The 25,842-nt window shown below is 39.0% G+C and overlaps 2 protein-coding genes across 3 annotated transcripts in view; one reads left to right on the forward strand and one right to left on the reverse strand.

The window, feature by feature from the left end:
• On the forward strand, positions 1–11,568 carry LOC137399326 (cyclin-dependent kinase 2-interacting protein-like). Of its 2 annotated transcripts, none has more exons than XM_068085394.1 (4): positions 1–183; positions 3,201–3,366; positions 3,631–3,805; positions 11,132–11,568. In XM_068085394.1, exons 1-4 carry the CDS (start codon positions 69–71, stop codon positions 11,357–11,359), a joined length of 684 nt encoding a protein of 227 aa, XP_067941495.1. In that variant the 5' UTR covers positions 1–68; the 3' UTR covers positions 11,360–11,568. The 2 variants fall into 2 exon arrangements, with proteins under 2 accessions (XP_067941495.1, XP_067941496.1); XM_068085395.1 differs by having other exon boundaries at positions 3,631–3,779; positions 11,132–11,373.
• The window catches only part of LOC137399325 (uncharacterized), a 22,303-nt gene continuing 7,924 nt past the window's right edge, over positions 11,464–25,842 (reverse strand). The window contains exons 6-14 of the mRNA XM_068085393.1: positions 23,003–23,095; positions 18,944–19,093; positions 17,841–17,929; positions 17,595–17,741; positions 15,334–15,435; positions 14,971–15,081; positions 14,667–14,807; positions 13,122–13,302; positions 11,464–11,925 (exon numbers count right to left, since the gene is read on the reverse strand). Coding sequence (XP_067941494.1) covers positions 11,804–11,925; positions 13,122–13,302; positions 14,667–14,807; positions 14,971–15,081; positions 15,334–15,435; positions 17,595–17,741; positions 17,841–17,929; positions 18,944–19,093; positions 23,003–23,095 — 1,136 coding nt within the window. The 3' untranslated portion in view covers positions 11,464–11,803. The remainder of the gene's footprint in view (positions 11,926–13,121; positions 13,303–14,666; positions 14,808–14,970; positions 15,082–15,333; positions 15,436–17,594; positions 17,742–17,840; positions 17,930–18,943; positions 19,094–23,002; positions 23,096–25,842) is intronic.

A 25,842-nucleotide genomic window follows, 5' to 3' on the forward strand; every position in this document is an offset into this window, starting at 1 on the left:
TATGCTATTGAAATACACAAGTTTGTTTAAATAGCTATTGATTTGCAGAGTGCATTTTTACTCTGAAAATGAGTGCAACTCCACGGCGCCCAAAAAGGTCACCTCGCTACAGCAAACTCGCTGAAAACGACTTACGTTCATCACAACAAACGTGTGCTCCTACGGAATATTCTCCCATTTTTGGTTAGTTGTGAAGCCTGAAAACCTCATTAATGCCATTATAAAGGCGAGGTCAATTGTGTTATAGTCTACCTAAAGAATAAGTAACCAGTTACCTTCTATTAGTTCAGCCGCTTGATTGAGACTTTTCTAAGGACAGCAATTACTTGTTTCCCTACTTAGACCACAGAGTAATTTTTGCCACTCATACGTTAAATCACTCTGCGACCTCGCATAAAAAGGAAATCTCAAGAACTTTAATACGAAACTGTTATCGTACTAGTTCACAACAATAAGCACAAATTTTTCTAAGAGCTTTGGTCTATTTAAATTAACAAAAATTTTAATAAAGGTATAACCACACCCCTTATAAGTTCTATCAGAGTTGATTCTGACCAAAAAAAGGCCTGCTGAATTGAACTAAAGCCTGAGGTAGCCGTGTATAACCAATAACTGGCTCGGCTAAATTGTCCTGGAAGCTGGACTAGTAGAGCTGAAAAGAAGACTGGCCCGGCTGAATTGGACCGAAAGCTGGCCTGGTAGAGTTGGGCCAAAACTAGCCTGACTGAATTCCCCCTCTACTGGTCATGTCCGCTGCAGCACACAGCTAGCTCTCTGATACAGTATGCAGAGTAATACAGACATAGGAATGTATCCTATCCCTCTTATTTGTCCAGATCCCTAGTCTATTTCAATCTTTTTACTAGTTGGCAATAGCTGCTACTTTACTACAAAACACTAGTTCAGTTAGGTTTAGTAACTTCAGTAACTTACTGCTACGTATTCCATCTGCAAATTATCATGGATAACAAAAAATTAAAATACAAAAACATAGTTGCCAGATCATGTTGTCTAAGTTCTTATTTGGCGGTCACTTGAAGACAAACTATGTGCAATTACACTCTATCTCTATGTTCGTCAACGCTAGGTCTAAAACCACTATTTGGGTTTCATTTCTGGCTCAAGCCAGCAAAATGAACAGCAGTATTTTCAGATATTAGCTGCAAACAACTGTGTAATTGACCTTTTTGCTTATATAACTCAGCTTATGAAAGTGTGTAATGATATTTACAGGCTAGGTAGACAAAATGCCTGACGTGCTTTAAATTTTCCTCTTGTTAGTGAGCAGCTAGGCTGCATAACTCGTACACATATACCATCTCTATTGTGAAAACATTTAACTGTTGCATCTCCCTCCAACAGCGAGTCAAGTTTTTTACACACACCAATTGTTGAACTTGCATTGATGGGCTGGAGGTGCCAAACTTTGCAGATTCTTTGTTGCTGGCATCAGTTGAAGCATATATATTTTTTATTGCTATTTGGTTTAAACTGGGAAGATCTACTAACATATCTCTAACTAATCTTTGAATAGCAGCCATGTCCTTCGCTGCAGCAGTATCAAATCAATGCAGTGAATTCAAATAGATAGTACCCATTTCTCACAAAATTGTCTACTCTAGAGTTGTTCCCTCTTTTTAGAAAAAAGGGGCTAGCTATTATAGACTGTTGAGCAAGAAAAAATCTTAGCCCTAGATTCTTTCACGTTATAAAGGTCAATATTTTTATTTGGAATATCTATGAATTGTGCCTTTGAAACCGTATCTATGTAAAAAGAATGATGAAACAACTGAATGCTCAAAATGCTCTTCTAGGTTCAACTCCAAAGTTGCGTTAGCAAGAAGTTTCCTAACCAGTTTAATGGAACATTAATTTTTTCTTGCGATGGTGCTGACGTGGTAGCCAAAGAAATATCGAGTTACAAATTCTCAATATTTGTAATTTATAGTTCTTTGGAATGAAAAGGTTGAATATCGAGAAACATAAAATGGTTTTTGTTTCACCTTTGATAATATATAATCATAGGTTTTAGATATTAGGTGTGATGGAACACTGAAGGTGTAAGTAGAACTACTAAATTAACAGGTTTAAACATCATAATGATGGTTACACACCATGATCTTCCAGGAGATAATCACCTGGAAGATCATGGTGACCTTCACGGGATACTTTAAAAGATTATTACAAGAACGTAACAGTAAACAAACTGTAAAAATACATTTTTTATTGCAAGGGTACAGGTTTAGTTTAGCCCAGGAAGTGAAGAGTTAAATCTTTAGTTGCCACAATAGCCGTAATGCTTTATATAAAACTCCCCATTGCTACTCATCACTGCTATTTCATGATTAATAGCAGCCAGCCGTCATCTGTATGGTCAGCGAGATCTAGCTTTGGCTGTCATGAAATATAAAGTGACAAAAAAGATTTAATGTTGCCCGAGTTTCTCATCTTAGGTTATTCATATCAAATCGGTTTTCTGAATAATTCTGATCTTCACGGAGTACCTATGCTAGGCTATAACTTATAGCTTATACACACTTGATTTGTTTAGCATCAAATACAGCGTTGATAATCATGCTTTCCAAAAGGATAATTCAATTATATAAAAACAGAGTTCTATGAAAATATGTTATATTTTACTGGCTCAGACCAAATTTTACATGTTTTTTGTTATATAAACACCATGCATATTCAACAGCTCTAACACAGAATTTTTACGGTACATTGGCATTGCGAGTGCTATGAGACTAAATTAACAACCATGAAATAGAACTTAAAAACTTTAGAGAATACACATTATTAATTAATGTGCATTAATTACCAAAAACAAAACAACCTATAGTTGACTTTAATAAAAAGTGAGTCCAATAAAAGTAACTTGATAATGTAAATAACGAACCATTCTAATCATTAACAAATTAGTTCAAGTTTTTTGTTCTTGATGCTTATTAGCAGCATAGGCGACTGGCCATTCACACTACAGATATTCTTGCTAATGGTCTGCGATTAGATGGATTTGATTGGCGGTTTACACTAGCCAATAGATGCATCATAAGTAGCGTGAAAGCTTCTTGCAACTTGAAGACTGAGAAGCGAACAGGTTAAGATGGAGTGTAAGCTATTATTGACTGAGACCAAAACTGTGTAAAATGAGTTCAGTGTCATCTACAACTAAAATAATGATGATATATTGTTGCTAGATCTTGCTCCGGACAGTCCTCTACGAGTGCAAGGAAATCTAACAGGGATTCCTCGAAAACTCAAGGATCTCTCAGCTGATTGGCACAATGCTCGGTTGAAATGGAAACAAGAGAGCCAATCAGGATATTTAGTCTGTAACCAGATTGGCAATATTAAAATGGACAGGTGAACAAATGATAAATTTGAAACATCTTGATAACTTTAATAATCCTTAGCCACTAGTTTTGAGTTCACCCCAAGTTCGATACTAATATTTCTTTTGCAATTAGGATCCTGAATCTGTCATTACCGTAACCCAGCTTTCCTGTTTGTGCATGTTGGCTGGCATTTATTAATAAAATCACAACTAGTATTTTCATGATATTATGATTGTGAGCTGATACCCAGATGATGCAGCATTTGCTAAATGTCGGTCCCCTTTGACTTCAGTTTTATAGAAAGTGTTTCTCTTCCCGAGACCCTTTTACCACTTTGTGACCAGCTGTGCGCTATTATAAACAGCCTGGAGAGGTTGATGGAGAAGATGACACGGTGGAAAGAGGCTGTGATGAGCCTTAAAGAACTGCTCATGGCACAGGGTAAATCAACTCAGATTATCTTTCAGGTATGTTATTGGTAAAGCTGAGAGTTCTAGAACCTTCATGTTTCAGGTATGCCATTGATGCATATGACATACAAAGTGTTTTTTCAATATTTGCTTTGTACATTGTATTCGTCAAATGTTGGAGCAAATATACATACAGACGGTTCCCAACCTACGAACGAGTTACGTTCCAAATGATTGTTCGTAAGGTGAATTTGTTCGTAAGTTGCTTCAGTGCTATATTTTGTATTATAATTTATGTTTAAGGCCTATATAAGTATATTGAAGGTTTATATAAGTATGTTTAAGGCTTGTATAAGTAACCTGTATTGGTTTGTACTGAAAAAAAATTTAATAAAATGGAGATAATACTTTGGTGGACGCCGGGCCATGACACTGCATTTCTTATTTATTGTATGTCTTGTCCTTTTTATTATATTGTTGTTTTAATCGTTATGCTATCACTTATCGTTGTTGTCTTATTTTTTGTATGTGTTGTCCGTGTATTATATCGTTGTTTCACTCGTTATGCTATTGTTATATCTGATATACCGTCATAACACTATCACGTACCTTATATTGTTGTCATACCAATGCGCTAACGGTCCTATTTATTCACTTTGTTAGCCGGTGTTCTTGCCGTTAGCCGGAACGGTTGATATTATTCTATATAAATGAGTGCGCTCATTTAGTTGAGCAGAGCAGATAGACCTCGGCTAGTGAAATTTCCTTCGCTAATTAAAAGCTGAATGAAATTACACGCACTCTCTTCTCTTTATTTAGTAGTATAGATCGTGCCAAGTAAAGGCCGGCAAGTCTCTTTACAATACGTATGTAACGTTCAAACAAAGTTCAAACAAATAATTCGAAAGTTAATCGAGTTACGAACAAGTTACATGCGTTCGTATGTACCATTGTTCGTAACTCGAATGTTCGTAAGTAGGGAACCGTCTGTATAAGAATGCATAGTACCTTGTTTAACTCAGTGCATACACAGCCACAGGTATGAGAGCAGTCGTGGCCTAGTGGTCTAGATCACGTGACCTCCAAACAAAGGGTCGGGGTTCAATGCCCTAAAAACGGCCACTAGTGGTGACAGGAATGGTATCCAATCTTCAATTAGATGCTCTCCGCAACCGGGTATGACTTCAGCCATTCAAGTACAATTGCCACTGCGCTCAGAAATTTCCAGCCAATATCATAGATCCATCGTTTGTCCAGCAATGCTTCTCTTTACATATGCAGTTTTTGCAGCCACTGTAGCCATCATGCTCGCTCTTTGAGAGATGTCTTCAGCCCGAATAACGATAAACATTTCAACTGGTTTTATATATCAAATTGAAACACATTATATAAAAATTCATAAAAACTACAAGTAAAAGCCTAAACTGAAAACTAACTCAAAACTGAGTTAGTAGAATAGTAATGACTAAAAATAGGTTATGGAGTTATAGGGGTGAGTGAAGAGTGAGGAGTGAGAAGTGTGGGTGTAACTTACACTAACTTTAACTAAATGTAATTCAAATTAATTTAATTTAAACAAATTTATCATGTTTACGTGTTATTTCAAGTTTCTATCAAGCTTTTTACGTTTATTTACAGAACCCTTTTTTGAAAATTATTAGTATGTTGAGATGGTTGTAAATCGACGGCTGGCTTTTATAATAATCTTAGAGCGATGCTTCAGTAGCTGCCATCATAACTTTTTCCAGGCTCACCTTAGCCTCGTGTGAAGGCCATCTTAACAAACAATATTTGATATGATAGTAAATCATGACAACCTTTTCAGTTTTCGAACGTTGAGACAAAAGGTATTTTGCAGTTGGTTATAATGGGGAGTTTTCACCAGGTTATTTTACAAATGTATTGATAGATATAAAGTAAGGCGACTGCCTAGCTCACCTGCTTACTCTGAGTACTGATGAGTCATAAAATGACACTGGCTGGACCACCCATAACATTGCTTCAACGTCACCATAGACCTATTAACTATACTAGTATAGTTAATAGGTCTATGAACGTCACACATACTCAGTGCACATATAGCATGCTCCTTTGTTGGGAGGACTGTAAAACATGAAGCTAAAATGTTAGTGTTAAGTTTGAACTTTGAACCCTGTGAGGTTTGTGATAAGAAGTGATCGAGTCCAAGACCCAGTCATGTGAAGTACGTTGGCATACAAGATCCTTACAGGAAGTCCTTGACATTTACAGCTGGCATAGAAACAGTCTTGACCTTGACTTAACTCCAAGCTGTAATTTTGTCTTTAAACCATAACTGTCACGAACAACTTTTATTGTATTTTCTAGGTAAATCAGACACGCTGATTCCGATTTTGTACTCAAAATAAAGATTAGTCCACTAACCTTCAAAGTCATTTAGGCTTTTTTAAAGCGTTTCAATATCCGTTTCGAAAACAACACAATCGGCATTACAAGCTCCGCCCATAAATATGTGACGAAACCTAGCTTTTTCAGAAACGGAAGTTAGGAAAGTTTAGTCCGATTTAAAATAATAGAGATGGGTGTCTTAAAACCCATTATTATCTAAATCCAGCCTGTAAAATAGTTTCAGTTTTTTATGAAAGGGATATAAACTATTTAAAATTGCTCGCAGCTTGTTACATGACGTTTAAATGGGCTGGACGCCGAGAAAAATGAGCTCAAAAAGCGCGGTTTTATCACGAGCTAGCGTTGTTATCGCGCTTTTTAAATATGCAATGCTAAATAGCTTATCTACCTTTCAGAAAAGACTGATATTATTTTTAAAGCTGGATTCAGATATTAATAGATTTTAAAACACCCATCTCTATTATTCTAAATCGGTCTAAACATCTCTACGTAACTTCTGTTCCTAAAAAGCTAGGTTACGTCAAGTATTTATGGGCGGAGCTTGTTATGCCGATCGTGTTGTTTTCGAGACCGATATTAAAACGCTATAAAAAATCCTTTATTACTCTGAAGGTTAGTGGCCTAATCTTTATTTTGATTACAAAATCGGAATCAGCATGTCTGATTTACCTAGTAAATACGATAAAAGTTGTTCGTGGCAGTTATGGTTTAAGCCGAATCATCCGGATAGGATTATCCAACAGTCAGTAGATATAAAATTCTTACAGTAGAATGTTGAAGCTGAGTTAACTACAAAATAGGCCAGTGGATGAAGCTTACAAGGCAAAGTTAGTGATGTTACATGCTCAGTACTTAAAAATAAGTTATTGGCTGGTGCTACCTCACTGGGGGTTAGAATACGCGACTTGACCTAGTTGTGTGCGTTTGAGCAGATGCAAGTGACCGATAAACACCTCTGGGCTGATGGATAGAATGTGAAGGCTGTGAGGTATTGTGAGGTATGTGTCATTGCGGTTTTAACCTTGTGCCTGTCCATGTCTACTGTCATAAAATTACGCATGGTTCTACTTTCTGAATGCCAAAATTGCAAGGTTTTTTGAGCTTGTACGGCATCAAGAATTTTCTGTTCCTTCTGGAAACTCTATCTTTGCCGATATCCACATAAAAGCTCCTGGGTGATTCTGCTCTCTGTAGGATCACACCATCTACCCAATGCCGATGGCTTAGCTGGCACCAAACTCTCATGCCCCTCTCACATCACAATAGGCGGCCTAGCAGTGCTTGTTTTGAAAATATGTTGAGACTGGCGCTCTCTGAAAGCTTTTTCAAAGAGGTTAACATCTACTTTCTGAAGTTTAAGCTGTTGAGGTGTAAACTGAAGATAGTTTCTCAGATTTCTTGACTGTGATCGAACAGAAGGTGATAATAATTTACCTCCCAGCGGTGCAGATTAGAGGAAAGCTAAGACATCAAACAAAGTTTGACCTGACTCATGGGCCTTTTTCAGGATGCTCTTGATAGTTTGAGTCATCCCTTCAGTGAGACTGTTAGAACAAGTTGTATCGACGACAAGCCATCATCGGCGTCATTGTCATCGACGACAAGCTGTCTCCAGTTGACCTAATACTGGCCCGGAATGACGTCTACTGTCAGACGGCTCGTAAAGAGTTGCGAGGTGTGCCAGGTCGCAAAAAATGGGAGGATGAAAGGGGCCGGAGGAAATCGAAGGCTCTACATCGGAAGACCCTGGCAGAAGTTGGCTGTAGATCTGGTCGGGCCGCTCTCGGCCACTCCAAATGGAAACAAGTGGAGGCTGGTCCTCACAGACCACTTCTCCCGGTGACAGGGTGCACTAGCATTGCCCCACGTCACAGCACCGGTGGTCGCAAATGCTCTGGACGAACAGGTATTCTGTTACCTAGGGCTACCAGAACAGATCCACACAAACTAGGGGGCACAGTTCGAGAGCCCACTAATGGCTGAGCTGTGCCAACTCTGGAACATGTGGAAAACACATACTACCTCACACCACCCACAGGCCAACCGAGTCGTAGAAGGAAACATGGGCTTGGGGATTCTCTGCAGGCATTACTGCTAGACCGAGGGCAGGACGGGTGGGACCTGTTGCTTACTCAGCTGATGAGGGCGTACCGAGGCACCTCCCACTCCGCAACCGGAGAAACAGCCACTATGCTGATGTTAGGGTGGGAGCTGAGGTTACCAGACCAGCTGGAAAGTCACCCTCAACCAACCGAGTTTTTCCCTACCCATGAGCATGTACTAGGAGTACAGCGAAGATTGCAAACCGTGCATGAAACGCTATAGCAGAACCAGATAGAAGTGAGACAGGAAGACCGAGAGGAGCCCCCACTGTACGCCCCAGGCGACTAGGTATGGCTCAAGCACCGGCGACGGGGGAGAACCTCAAGCTACAGGCGAAGTTCGTGGGACCATACCAGGTCCTGAAGGCCTGGGGCAACCATACCTATCTAGTAGAGGCAGGGCCAGTCTTCAATTCAGAGCAAAGCGAGATTTAAGCCTTACTACGCCTGTCTGAAGCGGCTGGGGGCAGACACCAGCCACCCTGGATCCCAAAAGGGGCCCTAACATGAAGGGAGCCTGACTCAGCAGACTGGAGAAAAGTCTGGGGGAAAACAGAAACGACCCCCTACCAGTAATGCCGCCCCTGGATGGAAAAAACTGCTGATGGAGGTCGCAAAAACCTAAGGGCAGAAGACAACTCCCACAGAAAACCCGGAGAAAAGGAGTAACCAATGACCGAGCTCGGTAACATTATCGGGATTATCGTAGTCAAACCCGGAGAAAACCGGAACGGCCCGGACACCGGAGATCCCATCAGAACCTCTCCAACATAACTCGAGGCCGGCCCGGACTACTAGAAGGCCGGAAATGTACAGGAACGGAGTGTGCTACTCAATGGGTCCACCGGAAAACGGTTCGGGGTTGAAAAGGAAAGCGGTAAAACAGCTCTCTCAATCGTTACCAAAGCTTTCCTTTTAAAGCATTCGTTCACTCCGGAGGACATCAGTATGCTCGAGAATATGGACAGCGCGTGTAATACCTCTCTTTAGGATCTACTGACTTCTGTCACAATTAGCTTGAAAGAAGCTGGAGGAGCGTTAGATAGGCCAACACCGGCCTACAAGGTGACCTACAAGAGAAGTATTGGGAGACAGGCATGACACAAGGAGGACTAGGCCACTCGGAACCCGCCGTGTTGGAACTGACTGACGCGGGGGTCAAAGTGCTATTAGAGAAGACTAATGGAAGATGAGGATGAGGTATGCCGGATGGCTGCCATGAGAACGAAAAGAAGGATTGAGCCATCCTCCCGGACTTACCCTCTTTTCCCCCGGCCAGGGCACTTTACGCGATCACGCCCGTCAGAGAGATAGGACAGAGGGAGAGTCCGCCCACCAAGAAACCTATAGTAAGGACAATCAAATACCTGTCTGCCCGGACTATCGCATGAGTGGACGAGCAGGCGCAGGCAGGGAGTTGCAGGATTTGCTGGTTTACTACTAGCAACCAGCGGATCAAATTCCACATACTTCAGCACTATGCAGTGTTTGTGTGCCCCTGCGATTAGCAACACGTGTCATGAGCCCAAATGCTGATCCACCACGCGACACACAAGTCAGGAGACATCGACCCAGTGGTCTACCTGGTTGAGCAGGACACGTGGGAGTAATTCTGTCAGGAGAATATGCGAGGCTCCCTACCCATGGTTGCATGCACGCCCACTACCAGGGGGATCATGCGACGCAGCCCACACAAAGGAGCACAGCGGCCCGCAATATGGCCCCATTCACCAGCCAGGAGACGTCCTGTTCTGACAAGGCTAGGGCAGACCACTCAGGACCGGCCTGCCCACCGCACTCTAGGCGAGGTGGTGGGCCAGGCACCCGCTAGCCAGGCGCTGCTGCAAACCCAGCGTAGCAGAGCCCGGTTGTTATCACAGGATTCACAGAACTGGAGGAAGGCTGCCGAGGCCGTGCGAAGCCTACTACACAGGGAGAAATTGGAGGGCCAAGAACGCCAGCTTCTCTTAGAGCAAGTGGAGCGCCTCCGCTATGGTGCCCGCCAGCACGAAGCTCTGGCGCAGCTAGCTCTCCGCCAAGATACTAATTGGAGACCATAGTCGCCAATAGGGGGGAGTGTGTGATGGACTGTGTGTGTGAGCCGAACCGAGCTCAATCGAGTGGAACAAGAGGGGGGCTACCCGCTATATAAGCTTGAACATTTGCAGGAGAGGCAGAGCTGTCTGTGCCTATATCATTCACTGTTGCATGATTTTCACTGTAACCACTTATGATTAAAGCAGAACACATGTATATACTCTTCACATTTGAGTCTTATGTTGATCGAGTAGTAAAGGGCAACCCACAAAACCTTTACAGTATCACTTTTTACTTATCATCACTTATCAATTTAATTGTTAAGCTTCTGACAAAACTAAGTTTTAAATGGACATTTTCAATCTTTTTAATAAAAGTGAATCACTGAGGACTAGTGGAACAATTATAGCAAAACAAGCACCTTACAAGTTGCTTGATGCTAGTGAACTTCTATGCTGGTTCACCAGCAGCCCTCAAACTTAGCATATATTAAACCATTCCCATTATCCCATATCACCTCTATAATCCGCTGTAGGGCATTAGTAATTAGAATTGACCACTTGTGTACGTACTACCCTTGACTGACTGGTTTTCACTGGCTCTCTAACAATGTCATATCAGTCTCTTGATTCCATGAAGTTTTCCAAGAGTCAATATGACCAAACTAGGACTGTCCATGGTAGACTTGGTGTTACAGTCATATAGGGGCCAGGTAGGGTGATCACTGTATTTCATATATAAACAAATTGCTGTAGTTTAATGTGTTTAAATTCCTGTTATGTAAGGCAACCAGCTCAATGGTCGCATATTCAAGTGCGGCTGCTTATTCTTTTACAACTTCTGGCAATCTTTTTAGACATGGACGATAGAGCGGTTCGTTCAAGCATCACAAAGGCTTCTCCAGCTCTACCAGAAGGAAATGATTTTGAAGAAAAACATACTGGAGAACATATGCCACAGCAAGAACAAGGCTGAACTCATGTTTATTCTGGCATGTTGGGCGCATGAGCCATATTTAGAGAAAACAGGCATGCTTAGTATTGATGCTATGGTTACAGAGACAGGGCATGTCACAATTAGCTGACCTCGGCTAGTGTCAGGATGCCTAGTGGATAGTTTTGTCGTGTATGTGGTGAGATGCTTATTAATGGCAGTTTTAAAAGGGATTGATGATGACTTAATAATAATGCTAGTCTTTAGAATATATATGTGCAATTTTATTAATTCTTACTATTATTTGCATTTTATATTATTGATGTAGCTTTTGAACATATCAAAGCAAATGTGGCTTTATGTACACAAGTTATAACAGATATATACACTATTTTATACCGCTAGAATAAGCTCGTGCTTAACAAATGTATCACGAGAAGTGAGATTACGTTTGGCTGGGGACATCATTGAAGGTACGGATTTAATCAACACAATATCTGATTAAGCAAAATGTACTATAAATAATGTCATTCTATCATTCGTTTGTGCACTCTCCCGATAACTTCCTTGATAAAATCATGAGTGCGTGTAGCTGCTACGACATAGCAGGTGGCCCAGGATCAGTTCCTAGCTTTAGATTAATTATACAAGCAGCTTCCTCCTCCTTGCCAGCATAGATAGCGATACCTTCCTCCGATTGAACGATGTGTGCACCCTCTAAAACATTTGAAATTGATTCAAGCCAAAGGGAGATAGAAGCTGGTCGGTAGGAGAATATTTTAAAGGGTATAAAATAATTCCTCCCATTTCCACTCTTACTTCCCACTTCAAAAATGGGGAGTTTTTGTGAAAGATAAACTAGAATTTTTGAAGTATTGTGCTGAGATAATAATTTAATAAACAAATTTATTGTTCATGTTTTAGGCAAGCTTACTTAGAGGTTGACTTGCAACAAAATTCACATTACAGTTATTTGATATCAAAAGATTCACCATGTCTTACTCTGTTGTTGGTGCAAAATATGTGGGAGTGTGATTACAAGCTCTTAAAAGCTAAAAAACGAACAAATAATCGCAGCCACACGAGACCGCCGTAGTTTGGATGCTATTTCCAAAACGACTCAAATATGATGTAGCTGTGGTAGATGGTTTCTGTTTACACTTCCATGCAACCTTATTCGTGGAAATATTTTCACAAATATACTTCACGCATTCAATAAAACCATGTCTATTGTTCTTACGCATCTGTTTTATCGTCATTGTAATGCTGTCACTTTTAGCAGTGATATCTTATAACATACCGTAAAAATTCATTTAATTTTTTAACCTTACCTCAAAGGAGTACATATCATTGTCTGATAATCATGACGAGCCTGTTGGTCACCTTTGATAATCGAAAAGTGCTGCAAAAATTATTTTCGAAGTATTGGGTCACATGATCAGATTACGACTTGACGATTAGTTCAAGCCAAAACAAAGCTGTAAAGTAGCAAGCATCTATATTTGATACGGGATCTTCGGTAAAACCCAAAGTGTTTGTCATAAACTAGTGCTATGAGAAGTTTTTTATATAGAGCTTTTTATTGGCCTTTCAATTCACGTGAGAACATCATGTGACAAGACGATAACCAAACTGTCATGGCTACGTCAGAGAAATAAACATATTCCAATCTACGGCGGCTTCTCGTTTTTGAGCTTTTAAGAGCTTGTAATCACATTTCCACATATTTAGCACCTACAACACGACAGAGTAAAACAAGGTGAATCTTTTGATACCAAATAACTGTAATATGAATTTTGTTGCAAGTCAACCTTTAACTTGCTTGGCGTTCTGTTAATAACAACCTAACCAGAGATATCTAAAGACCAAAGTTAACATGTCAGGATTTCATAAACGTGAATGTTAACACTCACCTGGTATAACAATCTTTTGGCCATCAACGGTGATGATATCTCCAGGCTGCAGTTTGCTCACTGCCTCAGCTATGGCTGACGTAGAAGTGACTGAGGTCTGTTCAATGGCTGGTTCCGCAGCGGTCTCTTGCTCAGCATCAGTAGCCTCGGTCTGCTCAGCAACCACTGACATACCTAGAACCTGCAATAACAAGTTCATTTCTCTCATTGGCAATCAAATGTGTAACTAAACTGTAGCTATCGCTGTAACTACACTGTAGCTATTGCTGTAACTACACTGTAGCTATCGCTGTAACTACACTAGCTATCGCTGTAACTACACTGTAGCTATTGCTATAACTACACTGAAGCTATTGATATACTACACTGTAGCTTTTGCTATAACTACACTGTAGCTATCGCTGTAACTACACTGTAGCTATTGCTATAACTACACTGTAGCTATTGCTATAACTACACTGTAGCTATTGCTGTAACTACACTGTAGCTATCGCTATAACTACACTGTAGCTATCGTTGTAACTACACTGTAGCTATCGCTGTAACTACACCGTAGCTATCGCTGTAACTACACCGTAGCTATCGCTATAACTACACCGTAGCTATCGCTATAACTACACTGTAGCTATCGCTATAACTACACTGTAGCTATTGCTATAACTACACTGTAGCTATCGTTGTAACTACACTGTAGCTATCGCTGTAACTACACCGTAGCTATCGCTATAACTACATCGTAGCTATCGCTATAGCTACACTGTAGCTATTGATATAACTACACTGTAGCTATCGCTGTAACTACACTGTAGCTATTGCTATAACTACACTGTAGCTATTGCTGTAACTACACTGTAGCTATTGCTCTAACTACACTGTAGCTATTGCTCTAACTACACTGTAGCTATTGCTCTAACTACACTGTAGCTATTGCTATAACTACACTGTAGCTATTGCTGTAACTACACTGTAGCTATCGCTATAACTACACTGTAGCTATCGTTGTAACTACACTGTAGCTATCGCTGTAACTACACCATAGCTATCGCTATAACTACACCGTAGCTATCGCTATAACTACACTGTAGCTATCGCTATAACTACACTGTAGCTATTGCTATAACTACACTGTAGCTATTGCTATAACTACACTGTAGCTAATGCTGTAACTACACTGTAGCTATCGCTGTAACTACACTGCAGCTATTGCTATAACTACACTGTAGCTATTGCTATAACTACACTGTAGCTATTGCTATAACTACACTGTAGCTATTGATATAACTACACTGTAGCTATTGATATAACTACATTGTAGCTATTGCTGTAACTACACTGTAGCTATTGCTATAACTACACTGTAGCTATTGATATAACTACACTGTAGCTATATTAGTTACCTCACCTCGGTACCTCAAGATACAAGCCAAGAGTGTTCCATAGTGCAAAATCTCTTCAGAGTGAAAGAAGACAACCACGGTGAGGAGTGAACAGCGCACTCGTATAAACTGAACATCAGTCAAGATACTATCTGGTTTCTCTACTCACTTCTGCGTTGGCGTCATCTGATTTGAGGGATTTCGATGGCGACTCAGCAGACTTTACCGCGAGGTCAGAGTCTGACAGATCAGGTGATGCAGCAGCTTCTCCAGTTGTTACACTGCCCTCTTGTTCCCCAATACTCATTGTCTGCCGAACAAAGACTCACGACTCAGGTGAGGTTACAGCGGGTGCATGGGTGGTACAAACACAATGGTATTGCTATGAAATGTCAAGGCAACTTGCCTTCATAATAGCTTGAGCGCTTTAAGGTACACAGATCACTAGATGCTGGATGGTGCCATGAACTCACCTGGCTATTTTCAGTAGTTGTTGATAGAGCCGAAGGGACCTTGGGCAGGTCAGAGACTTCAAACACTCCAGGCTCTATGCCTATCGAGTGTGCTATCGTCTCTGTGACAATCTACAAATGCCAACATGTGCAGACATGTGTTAGGTACTTTTCCTGAGATGCCAGTATGCCATTTCAATTGTCATTGATGGAGAAGCAATCCCTTCCCATCGTATAACTGTATATGTTACTTGAGTGAATAACAGTGTTCAAGCATCTGGTACTATGGATACCACACAATGGACAAAATCATGGTTTCTTGAACTTCTTTTTAAGAGAGTCAAAGGCATCCAATAGCAAACACGCATGTTGACACTCTGTTACCTGGATCGCCTCCTTATCATCCGCCACCGACTCGCCCTCCGCGAGCGGTCGGAGGCACACACTGGCCAGCTCTGTCATCTTTGCCTGCAGCTCTGTGTACATCTGCAAAAGACCAGATAGCTATTCAGCGGAGAGTAATGGAAAGACAAGTTTCAGTGACTCGTATACAGCATTACTTAGTAGTTAATAGGAGGACCAACTAATTACTACCATCTTGGCCTACTAAAGTACCAACTTTTCCGACAGCTGGTCAGAAGTCATTTAGATAATAAGAACTTGGTTAAAGCAATTTTAAGGCAGGCTTTGGTTGAATTTCAGTCTTATATGAGGCTTTATAAGGTTTGTAGATGAAGTTAAGTTAATCAGTATGCGCATAATTAATTTTTGTAATGGCATGGCGGCCAAGTGGTGTAGTTGTTAGCGGCCAGCCGGTAAACCGGAATGTCTGAGTTCCATTCCTTGGCCAGGCAATCTTTTCCTAACACACCTAGCATGGCTACAGATGGATGGACATCGCTCTTATTATAGTAAACATTATTATTGTTGTTGCAAGCATATTTAAATCGACAGGCTACTAGGGGATGGACAGTCACTTTCTCACTCATTATTCTTCCTTCCATATAGCAATACAGTAATACTTCAACTTACGAGTGCTCCAACGTACGAGAAACTTGAGATACGAGCCAGCTTTTAAGCAAGTTTTAGCACTAACATACGAGCCATGTTTGAGATACGAGCACTTGAGTCAGTTGCCAAGTATGCTGGAGGTGTTTTATGAGAACAGCATCACTCTGTATTTTTCAACTGCTCAGGTTATACTGTTGTACCGTGTTTTTGTGCACGATTTTCTGTGCAGAATTATGTGAATTAAACGTACTGTGCGTAGACCAAAAGTTTGCCAGTAAAATGAAAGATAATACAAAGAAAAAGCAAATGATAACAATTGATATTAAACGGAAAAACATTGAAAAATATACGAAATGTGTATGCGTGATTGAGCTAGCTCGGCAATATGACAGAAATACAGAAATTCATAATTATCAAACAGAAGGATTATATTCAGGGCATTTAGTTCGCAAAAGGGCTAACCATAGTTTCTAAACGGTGCCGCGATCTTCACGACCGCTGATGGCATTGGACAAACAATCGGCCGGTGACAGCGTAACTGAAACGATGCTATGTGAAAAGGCCGGCGCTATTTATCCAAACTGTTTAGTAGACATTCGGACAAGCTGGCTAGTGATCGTGCATTAACCATTTGTGACGACACCTGTGTTCGTCCTAATCGCAACATGTTGCAAGGGTGACAAAGGCAAACGTCCTTAGTTAGGTTTATCTTAAAACGGCCGGCTAGTCGTGAAAGCGAAAAAAAAGAAAAATTTCTCGCTAACCAGCGAAAAACTTCAAACTATGAACACCGAAGAAATTTTAATTACGTTTAGTTGAAAATGAAAGTTTGCTTTTAGGTTTGCTTCTAAGTTTGTCTTTTAACACTTTGATAAAATCCAAATTTATCAAAGTCAAATGTTGTAACGAAGGATAACTTATATCTCCCTCCCTGGCAAATGCAAGTGTTAACTGCTATTGTATGTATTTAATTTTACATTTTAATTAATCACATTTTCTTGCATTATTTTTTATTTGTTGCTTTTTGAAAGCATGTAGTACGTAAGGACAATAACCAACATGCTCTTTCTGTTACAATATCTTGTTTTGAGTGTTTTATTTGCTTTTTTTAGAGTATGGAAACCAATCAATATATATTTAATTGTTCTATATATAAATAAATTGCACCAACGTGCGAGTAAATTGACATACGAGCTCAGTCTCGGAACGCATTAAGCTCGTAAGTTGAAGTATGACTGTTAATGATGTGATACAAACTAGCTAGGTGACACTCTATATAGCAACTAGATGAATGCTCGGGGAATGAAAAATCTGCACAAAAAATTAATTTTTATTTAACATATAACGATAGTTAACATTCAATTTTCAAACTTCATATCATGAGAAAAGCGTTTTGCACAGTTGAAATAAATTAAGAGAAAAAATAAAACAACTGTAAAGGTGTTTAAATGTAAATGTGAAATATTTAGCAATGGCTAAATAAAGTCTGTTTTACTACGATTACAATGAAAAATTATTTGGGACACAATTATATGATTTTAATCCATTTCAGCGTTGGCGACGTAAGGCAAAAATGTCTTATAGAGCGGCATAGAAACACCATTTGCCAACAGTTAATATTTCACCAGTCCTACCTGAAGCATACATGTGTAGGATGCCTTCTGTTCCCCCGGAGCTGCCGCCAAGCCTGCTCTTAGAATATCATAGAGGGATGTGTGGTCTTTCTTCATGCGAGGGGCTAGACTCTGGAGAACCTCAGTACAACTGTAGGCGGATAGAGTCTGCAAGAGATGTATAACATGCAGACTCGATGCGTTCTCTACTAAGTGCATAAGAGAATAGGTAAGAGATGAGCACTTCACAAGGCTGCATATGCATACCGTGTTCAATTTTTCCAGCCGTTTTACATTTCTTTCCCAAAAGGAAAGTGGAGGTCTGCCCGGCCCGGGTCCATTGAGTGATTGTAGAACTGAAATGCAGGAGCAGGTATTATGCCTCTAGTGCTAATATAACAAATAGACTGATGACCACACCGCGTCAGAGTGACAAGAGAAAGGACGCGTGTGACAGGAAAGCTGTTTGTGTCTGGCAGTAGACACTATGGAACTCTTGTTCTGGAAAGCCTTCCTAACGCCTTGCCTTAGTACTTATACAAAAACATTAATCCCGGATCACTAAGTAAACATATCCACCTGAAAATTTACTGCAATAAATTTAGGAAATTGGGTTAACTTTTTGCCAAAGATTCACAGCATAATATCACGGTTGGCAAAATATTTTTATTTTCTGTTAAGGATGGATGAAAAAAATTGTAAACAGCGACCTAAACGTATTTCCGCAAGTGAAATTCTTCATCACTGGGCCTCAGATATTTCTGATGACAATATTTTCATATGAGAAAATAGGGATTTGCAAAGTGTTGGTCAAACTGTAAAAACGATAGTGTTCTTCTTTGGTATACTATCTGATTTCGCTGAACTAAAGACTTATTAAACATGGTTTTTGGTTGGCAACTACATTGATTCTTGTGGAGAATTTTCTGTTGATTCCAAAAAACTTTAGATTAAAGCGCTAGGACAAAAACCTTCAAGGCAAAATACCAAGTGTGTGTCAGCAATACCAAGTGTGTGTCAGCAATACCAAGTGTGTGTCAGCAACACCAAGTGCGTGTCAGCAATACCAAGTGCGTGTCAGCAATACCAAGTGCGTGTCAGCAATACCAAGTGTGTGTCAGCAAAAAACTTTTCAGGATGAATTAATTCCAGCAAAATGAACAAAAGATTCCGTAGCAAAAGAGTTAAACAGAATACAACCTAAGTCCTATCTACGCACCTGCTACTAGCGGGGAACTATAGCAAGCCCCTTTGACAAATAATTAACCTCAATTTACAACAAATTTTGCTGAAGAGGATGACAAGGTTTTAACGTCAAATTTTTAAAATAAAGCGAGTTGGCGCGACTGTAAAATTGGTAGGTGGCCTGCCTGCTTTTCCTGATTCTCCTGTTTTGACATGTGGAGGGGGTCTCCACGCTCCATCTTCAAGAGGTCGTTTCCTTGGTCTACCTCTCGGCCGGCCTCGACCTACTCCAGGAGTCGAACCAGCAACAACAGCTTTGCTGGTTTCAGATGTACCTATATAATCATGCACCTAGACTTTAGTGCATTGCCAAATATTGTTCTGTACAATTTTTTACGGCAACCAAAGGCATCCAATGTTTCTAAAATTTCAGGTAAAGCTTTGCAGAAGAAAATTACAGTTATATCAGTGAGCTCTCAGACTCTCACACATTTGTTAAAATACAGAACTTATATACAAAAATTCATGTACAGTGCATCCTCAGGATACGATTTTAATCCGTTCCAGGGTTGGCATCGAATGGTGAAAACATCTTACAGAGGGGTATAAAAACCTTCATAATTATCATAAAAATGTTATACAAGTACTGTTTATATTAAAAACTAGTAACAAAATAGTGAGTTAACGCTAGTAACTATAGTTACCTACAGTAACTTTAGTAAATTTAATGTATTTATTGGTTATGATCTGCATTAAAATGTAAAATTGCAGTGGGCTATGTGCAGTACATACCGTTGAGAGTTCTTACCTTCAAGACAAGTATACGTTTAACATGAACTTTGAATAAGTTTAGCTTACTAAACACACACATAAAGCTAAGTTTTAGTATGTATTTTTAACTATTTTACTGAATTTCAACTTTTTATCATTTAAACTTTATCGCTTATTAGTTTCTGAATTCGTTTTCAATATAATTTTAGCCGATCTCATTAAAACCTTTTCAACCTAACTCGCCAAAAAAAATGCTGTTTTCACGATAAAGTGGATTTTTGTTAATAGGTTAAGGAAAGTTTTCTGACCACTAACCTTCCGTTTGAAGGTATCGCAACTCCAACTTTGCTACTGATTTTAAAGGTAAAATATTATTACCGTTTTATACACGAAAATTGCTGAACTGAGAGAAATCAGTCGTCGTGTCTCTTTCAGACAAGATGAAAATGTTTTCGGCAAACAGCATTTCAGCATATTTGTTATTTTGGTGTACGTAATAAGCACGCCGACAGCCAAATTTGAATTCGGCAAAAATTTTGTTCAATTTGTATGGCGAAGTGAAAAAAATCATCGTGTTTCACTTCATAAGGTGAAAAATTGTATATCAGAGTAATCGAATCCTGAAGGTGCGCTGTACTTTTAATCATATATCAGAGTAATCGTATCCTGAAGGTGCACTGTACTTTTAATTATATATCAGAGTAATCGTATCCTGAAGGTCCACTGTACTTTTAATCATATATCAGAGTAATCATATCCTGAAAGTACACTGTACTTTTAATCATATATCAGAGTAATCGTATCCTGAAGGTGCACTGTACTTTTAATCATATATCAGAGTAACCGTTTCCTAAAGATGCAACGTACTTTTACACAGAATAAGAATTGTCAATTTCCCAGTAAATCAAGTTATTCTTCAACCTTTTTACGAATTAATCAATAGTTAACATAATAATAACATAATTCATCAATAGTTAACATAATAATAACATAATTCATCAATAATTAACATAATAATAACACACAAAACGCCTGATAATTTATACTTACATTGAGGCAGTGTGAACATTTTATAAATAAAAAGCTGTTGAAGTCAAAAAAGGTCTTTAATCAACGTGTTTGACACGATGAACTGCAACTTGGTGCACTAGAATTCTATGTCCCAACACGGAGGTAGAGTGAGTGATGAAGATGAGGCAGAACTTACTCTCATCTAGACTAGGTGAACTTACTCTCATCTAGACTAGGTGAACTTACTCTCATCTAGACTAGGAGAACTTGCTCTCATCTAGACTAGGTGAACTTACTCTCATCTAGACTAGGTGAACTTACTCTCATCTAGACTAGGTGAACTTACTCTAATCTAGACTAAGTGAACTTACTCTAATCTAGACTAGGTGAACTTACTCTCATCTAGACTAGGTGAACTTACTCTCATCTAGACTAAGTGAACTTACTCTAATCTAGACTAGGTGAACTTACTCTCATCTAGACTAGGTGAACTTACTCTCATCTAGACTAGGTGAACTTACTCTCATCTAGACTGGGTGAACTTACTCTCATCTAGACTAGGTGAACTTACTCTCATCTAGACTAGGTGAACTTACTCTCATCTAGACTAGGTGAACTTACTCTCATCTAGACTAGGTGAACTTACTCTCATCTAGACTAGGTGAACTTACTCTCATCTAGACTAAGTGAACTTACTCTCATCTAGACTAAGTGAACTTACTCTCATCTAGACTAGGTGAACTTACTCTCATCTAGACTAGGTGAACTTACTCTCATCTAGACTAGGTGAATTTACTCTAATCTAGACTAGGTGAACTTACTCTCATCTAGACTAGGTGAACTTACTCTCATCTAGACTAGGTGAACTTACTCTTATCTAGACTAAGTGAACTTACTCTCATCTAGACTAGGTGAACTTACTCTAATCTAGACTAGGTGAACTTACTCTAATCTAGACTAGGTGAACTTACTCTAATCTAGACAAAGTGAACTTACTCTAATCTAGACTGGGTGAACTTACTCTCATCTAGACTAAGTGAACTTACTCTGATCTAGACTAGGTGAACTTACTCTAATCTAGACTAGGTGAACTTACTCTAATCTAGACTAAGTGAACTTACTCTAATCTAGACTGGGTGAACTTACTCTCATCTAGACTAGGTGAACTTACTCTCATCTAGACTAAGTGAACTTACTCTCATCTAGACTGGGTGAACTTTAATCTAGACTAGGTGAACTTAACGTATATTTATTATTATTATTCTTGTTTAAGTTTTACCTTTAAATTTCACCGGTTTAACTGCTTTTCTTCATGAAATATTAAACATGCTGTAAATTAAATGAAATGTGGAGTCAATTATGCTGAATATCTACAGCGTATGCTGAACAATTCTCATGATGAAGTGTGATTGTATTTACAGGAAGGCTCTTATAGCATACAATAAATTTTGGCCCCATATACAAAACAATCCCCTTAAAGCACATCAATTACATAATTTTTTTATCATATATTTCAATACATCAGAGTCTTGGCTTTCGAACGAGCCATTGTTTGACATAGTGAGACAGACATTGGTTGGTGTTTATAGGATTTCCCCAGAGCTCTACCGCAAAAATCTTCAATGGTATAGGCTCGAAAATTGTGACGTCAAAATTTCCATATTCGGTGTTGTGCGCTCTTACCGCTTATTTTATCGCTTACCGTTTATATTTATCAACTATGATAATGACGCTAGTGGCAGATGACGGTAGGACAACTCCAGAGAACCAATGAAGATGACAAAGGAATCAGTGGTATTAGCTCTCCATGTACAGATTATTTGTTTATTTCTATGATAAATAACTCAGATTCCAAGCACCATACTATGTTTTCTCGATGATATTATGCACTAGCCCTCTCATTTTATTGTGATGTTGAGGGGCACAACAGAGACTACTTAATTTCAAGCATTGCATGATCTCGCGAAAGTGCGATTGACATATAGTCCTAGGGCCACACAACTGCAGGTCACAATTTAATCGATGTGATTTAATTACCTTTATCAACGACAGTATATTTATTGAAGCATAATTAATTAATCCAGAACATGTGTTTGTATTGGTTGGGCGTTAGCGCGATCCCCGGGCATTGTTGATTATCTAGAATCCTAGTTTATTATTGGCGCTCTCTGAGTTTAACAGCACCGATTGTCACAGGAAAGCGCAGCCTCGATGGCAGCGGAAGGGATCGATTACCTAAGGCTAAATAATAACTGTGACATCACATTGTGGGAACCGCAACCAAGTGTTTTTTTATTGCAGGACATACTTTTGACACCCTGTTTTTCAGTTTCATTATTCTTTGTGTATTGAATATAAGCTCATTCAAAAGCCAAGACTTTGATGTATTTAATGAAAAAATTATGTAATTTATGTGCTTTAAGCCTTTCACAAATTAAGTGTCCCATAGCTAGTAACTGTACCTTCAGGTTCTGTAGCAGCGCTTGTGTCATTTGATACAGCACTGCCAGTATTTGGAGAAGTCTCCTCGTTAGCAAAAAGGGTGGCTGGATCCCCTATGACATAGACAACAATGTTATGAGCATGCTATACCGCACACACCACACACAAGAATGCCAACATTGCGAGAGTTGAGACTGACTGTGTACATCACACAGTAAGATGAGCAGCACAAGAGTTGAGATCGTATGCATACATCACATGGTAGGATCTAGCACTAGAACAAAAACTGTTTACTCGAAGCAGCCGATTTCACACAAGTATAGCTCTTTATTATGACACAATGTCCTTCATCGTGGCCAATACGTTGCGGGCGCATGTGAAGGTTTTTTATCACATCTATACTGTTTAGTTGCATTTACTATGGTGAAGATAGTCCTCACATAAGCGCAGCCGATCATTAAATTAGTTAAGACTACTTCATAATTATAATGATTTTAAGAGCAGCCGCAATTAACTTTAATCCTTTTCATACCGAAACCGACTATATTGGCATAAGAGACATGTCCCAGCGTACCAAACCGTTGTCAGTCTGTGTGGTTTCACTTTTCGACAGACATTTTTAAAATCATTCGACATGTTTGTAGATTTTTAATTTAATTCAATTAATAAAAAAATCAATTAAATTATAACAACTAATTATTAGCGTGAGTAATTATGATAGAATCTGTAGTACTATTTTGAGGCTATAATTTGTACGTAACGTGCATGTGCAAGCTGTACAGGTGGCTATAAGTTTCTCTTTATTTATGCAAAAAGAACACCTAAATGGAAACGCTTAAGAGTTTTGCGCTGCCAAAAAAATTGTTAGGATGTTGATATGGACCAGTTCAGTAGTGCAAGAGAGGAGTTGAGGTCAGAAGACACTGTGGAAGGTATTGAACAGCCATAAGATGAAATGAGTCCAAACGAAAGCAATAATCAGAACACAATTGGCCGATCAGACGATGCAAACAATTTTGTCTAAAAAATGTTAGTTTTTGGTTTTGCATGTATTATAAATATTGTTTGCTTATATCACTTGTTTTTTAATATACATTTGTGGCACTTAATAGATTATTATTATAAAATTTATAAATTTGCAGATTTATTTAAACCCGGCATTTTATGAGTTCACCCTCATAGCTCATCTTCTACTGCACACAGAAGGCAGTTTTTGCTGCAAACTGTAGCAATATATCAATTAGTGCAACAAACTTTTATGCAACATTGTTAAATATAGTAATAAATTGTGTAGTGCATCCTACAAAGATCTTCCTAGGTTAGTTGCAAGCAGAAGATATCTACTTTCAGAGATACTTTTTAGCTTCCAAATGCATATTTATTTAGAGATCTATGACCGGTTGGAGGTAAGCTATAGCAGCCTTCCTGCCCGGCATCCGTGTTGAAAGAAAAGATTGTGCAACTGACAGGCGCGGTACGCTAGACAATTTCGAGCCAGATACGCTTAGTAGCGAAAGGGTTAAGGATTGACTTCTTTTATCTGTTTTGGAAAATTCAAACTCGGACTCAAAACACAGCAAAGGTCATCATTTCAAGTGTGAACTTTGGCTAGACCAAAAATAAACTGTTGAAAAGCACCAAGAAATACAGTAGTTACTGAAATATACTAAAGCTTCTATATGAGAATAATTTATGTTCCGAAACGTCTCCAAAAACTATTACTTTTTGATGCAAAACAAATTTAAAACTACGACAGGCCCAAAAGTGCATCCTCATCCTTTCCTATCAGCCACGAGAATCACCAAAGCCTCAGTCTCATCAAAATTGAATGAATTGCAATAATAAGCATGACTTGGCAAGATGCGACAGCCCATGAGACTTTGATGCATTGAATGAAGGATGGGAAGTAAAGTTGAGACAAAAATTGATGAAATCGTTGGGCTTGAGATGAATGACAAGGACATTGATGAGTTGATTACGAAACATGGCAAAGAGAACTCCAACATATGAACTCTAGGAGTTGCAAATGATGCAGAACGTGACAGTTCATGACAAATTTCTTCAGGATGATGAGCAGATGATGGTCATTATATCATGTCAAATGAAAAATTGCAGGAAAAATCCCTGAAACTTTGAAATTTGTAAAAAACTATAACAAGGGGGTGGCTGGTGAAGCTACCGCTTGGAGTAAGGAAGTTTGCACACTTTCTAAAGAATGCAAAAAACAACTACCCTTGTATTGGTTCTTTCCAAATATATTACAAGAAAACCACTGATCGGAGTGAAGAAAGGGAATGACGACAAAATAAAAAAACTTTTTCATTTTTGTTCTTTCATTTTCATTATATGTTATAACTAGCCAAATGACCGGCGTTGCACGGGTATTAAAAACAGCTTATAAACAATGACAGGTAATGTAGTTGTCTGCCACTGGCCATTAGCCTGACACATTGCCTATGACTAATTTGAGTACGCTACCATCAGTATTGCTAAACTTACTAATAAGAGCCGTGAGTGCAAGCTTTAATGAGTTGCTTAACGCAGAGTGCTATGTGTATTTTAACCTACATAGGATTGTTAAGATTATTGCCTGGTAAACCGGAAGTTCTTAGATCAAATCCATCACGAAGCGGATGTTTCATTCCTAGATTTTAATAGCTATAGCTGGACTGACTGAACGACACACAAACTGTGAGATTTATATATATATATATATATATATACAAAGAATACTTCTGCAATATTTTACTAATGTATTTGCAGGTGTTGTGTTGGTCTAAACTGTACCAATGTATTTGCAAGAAAAATTTTGTCGAATTCGACCATTATGTCACTGAGATATTTGAAATTCGTCTTTGAA

The sequence above is a fragment of the Watersipora subatra genome, chromosome 7 (assembly GCF_963576615.1).
Source record: "Watersipora subatra chromosome 7, tzWatSuba1.1, whole genome shotgun sequence".
Classification (NCBI taxonomy): domain Eukaryota; kingdom Metazoa; phylum Bryozoa; class Gymnolaemata; order Cheilostomatida; family Watersiporidae; genus Watersipora; species Watersipora subatra.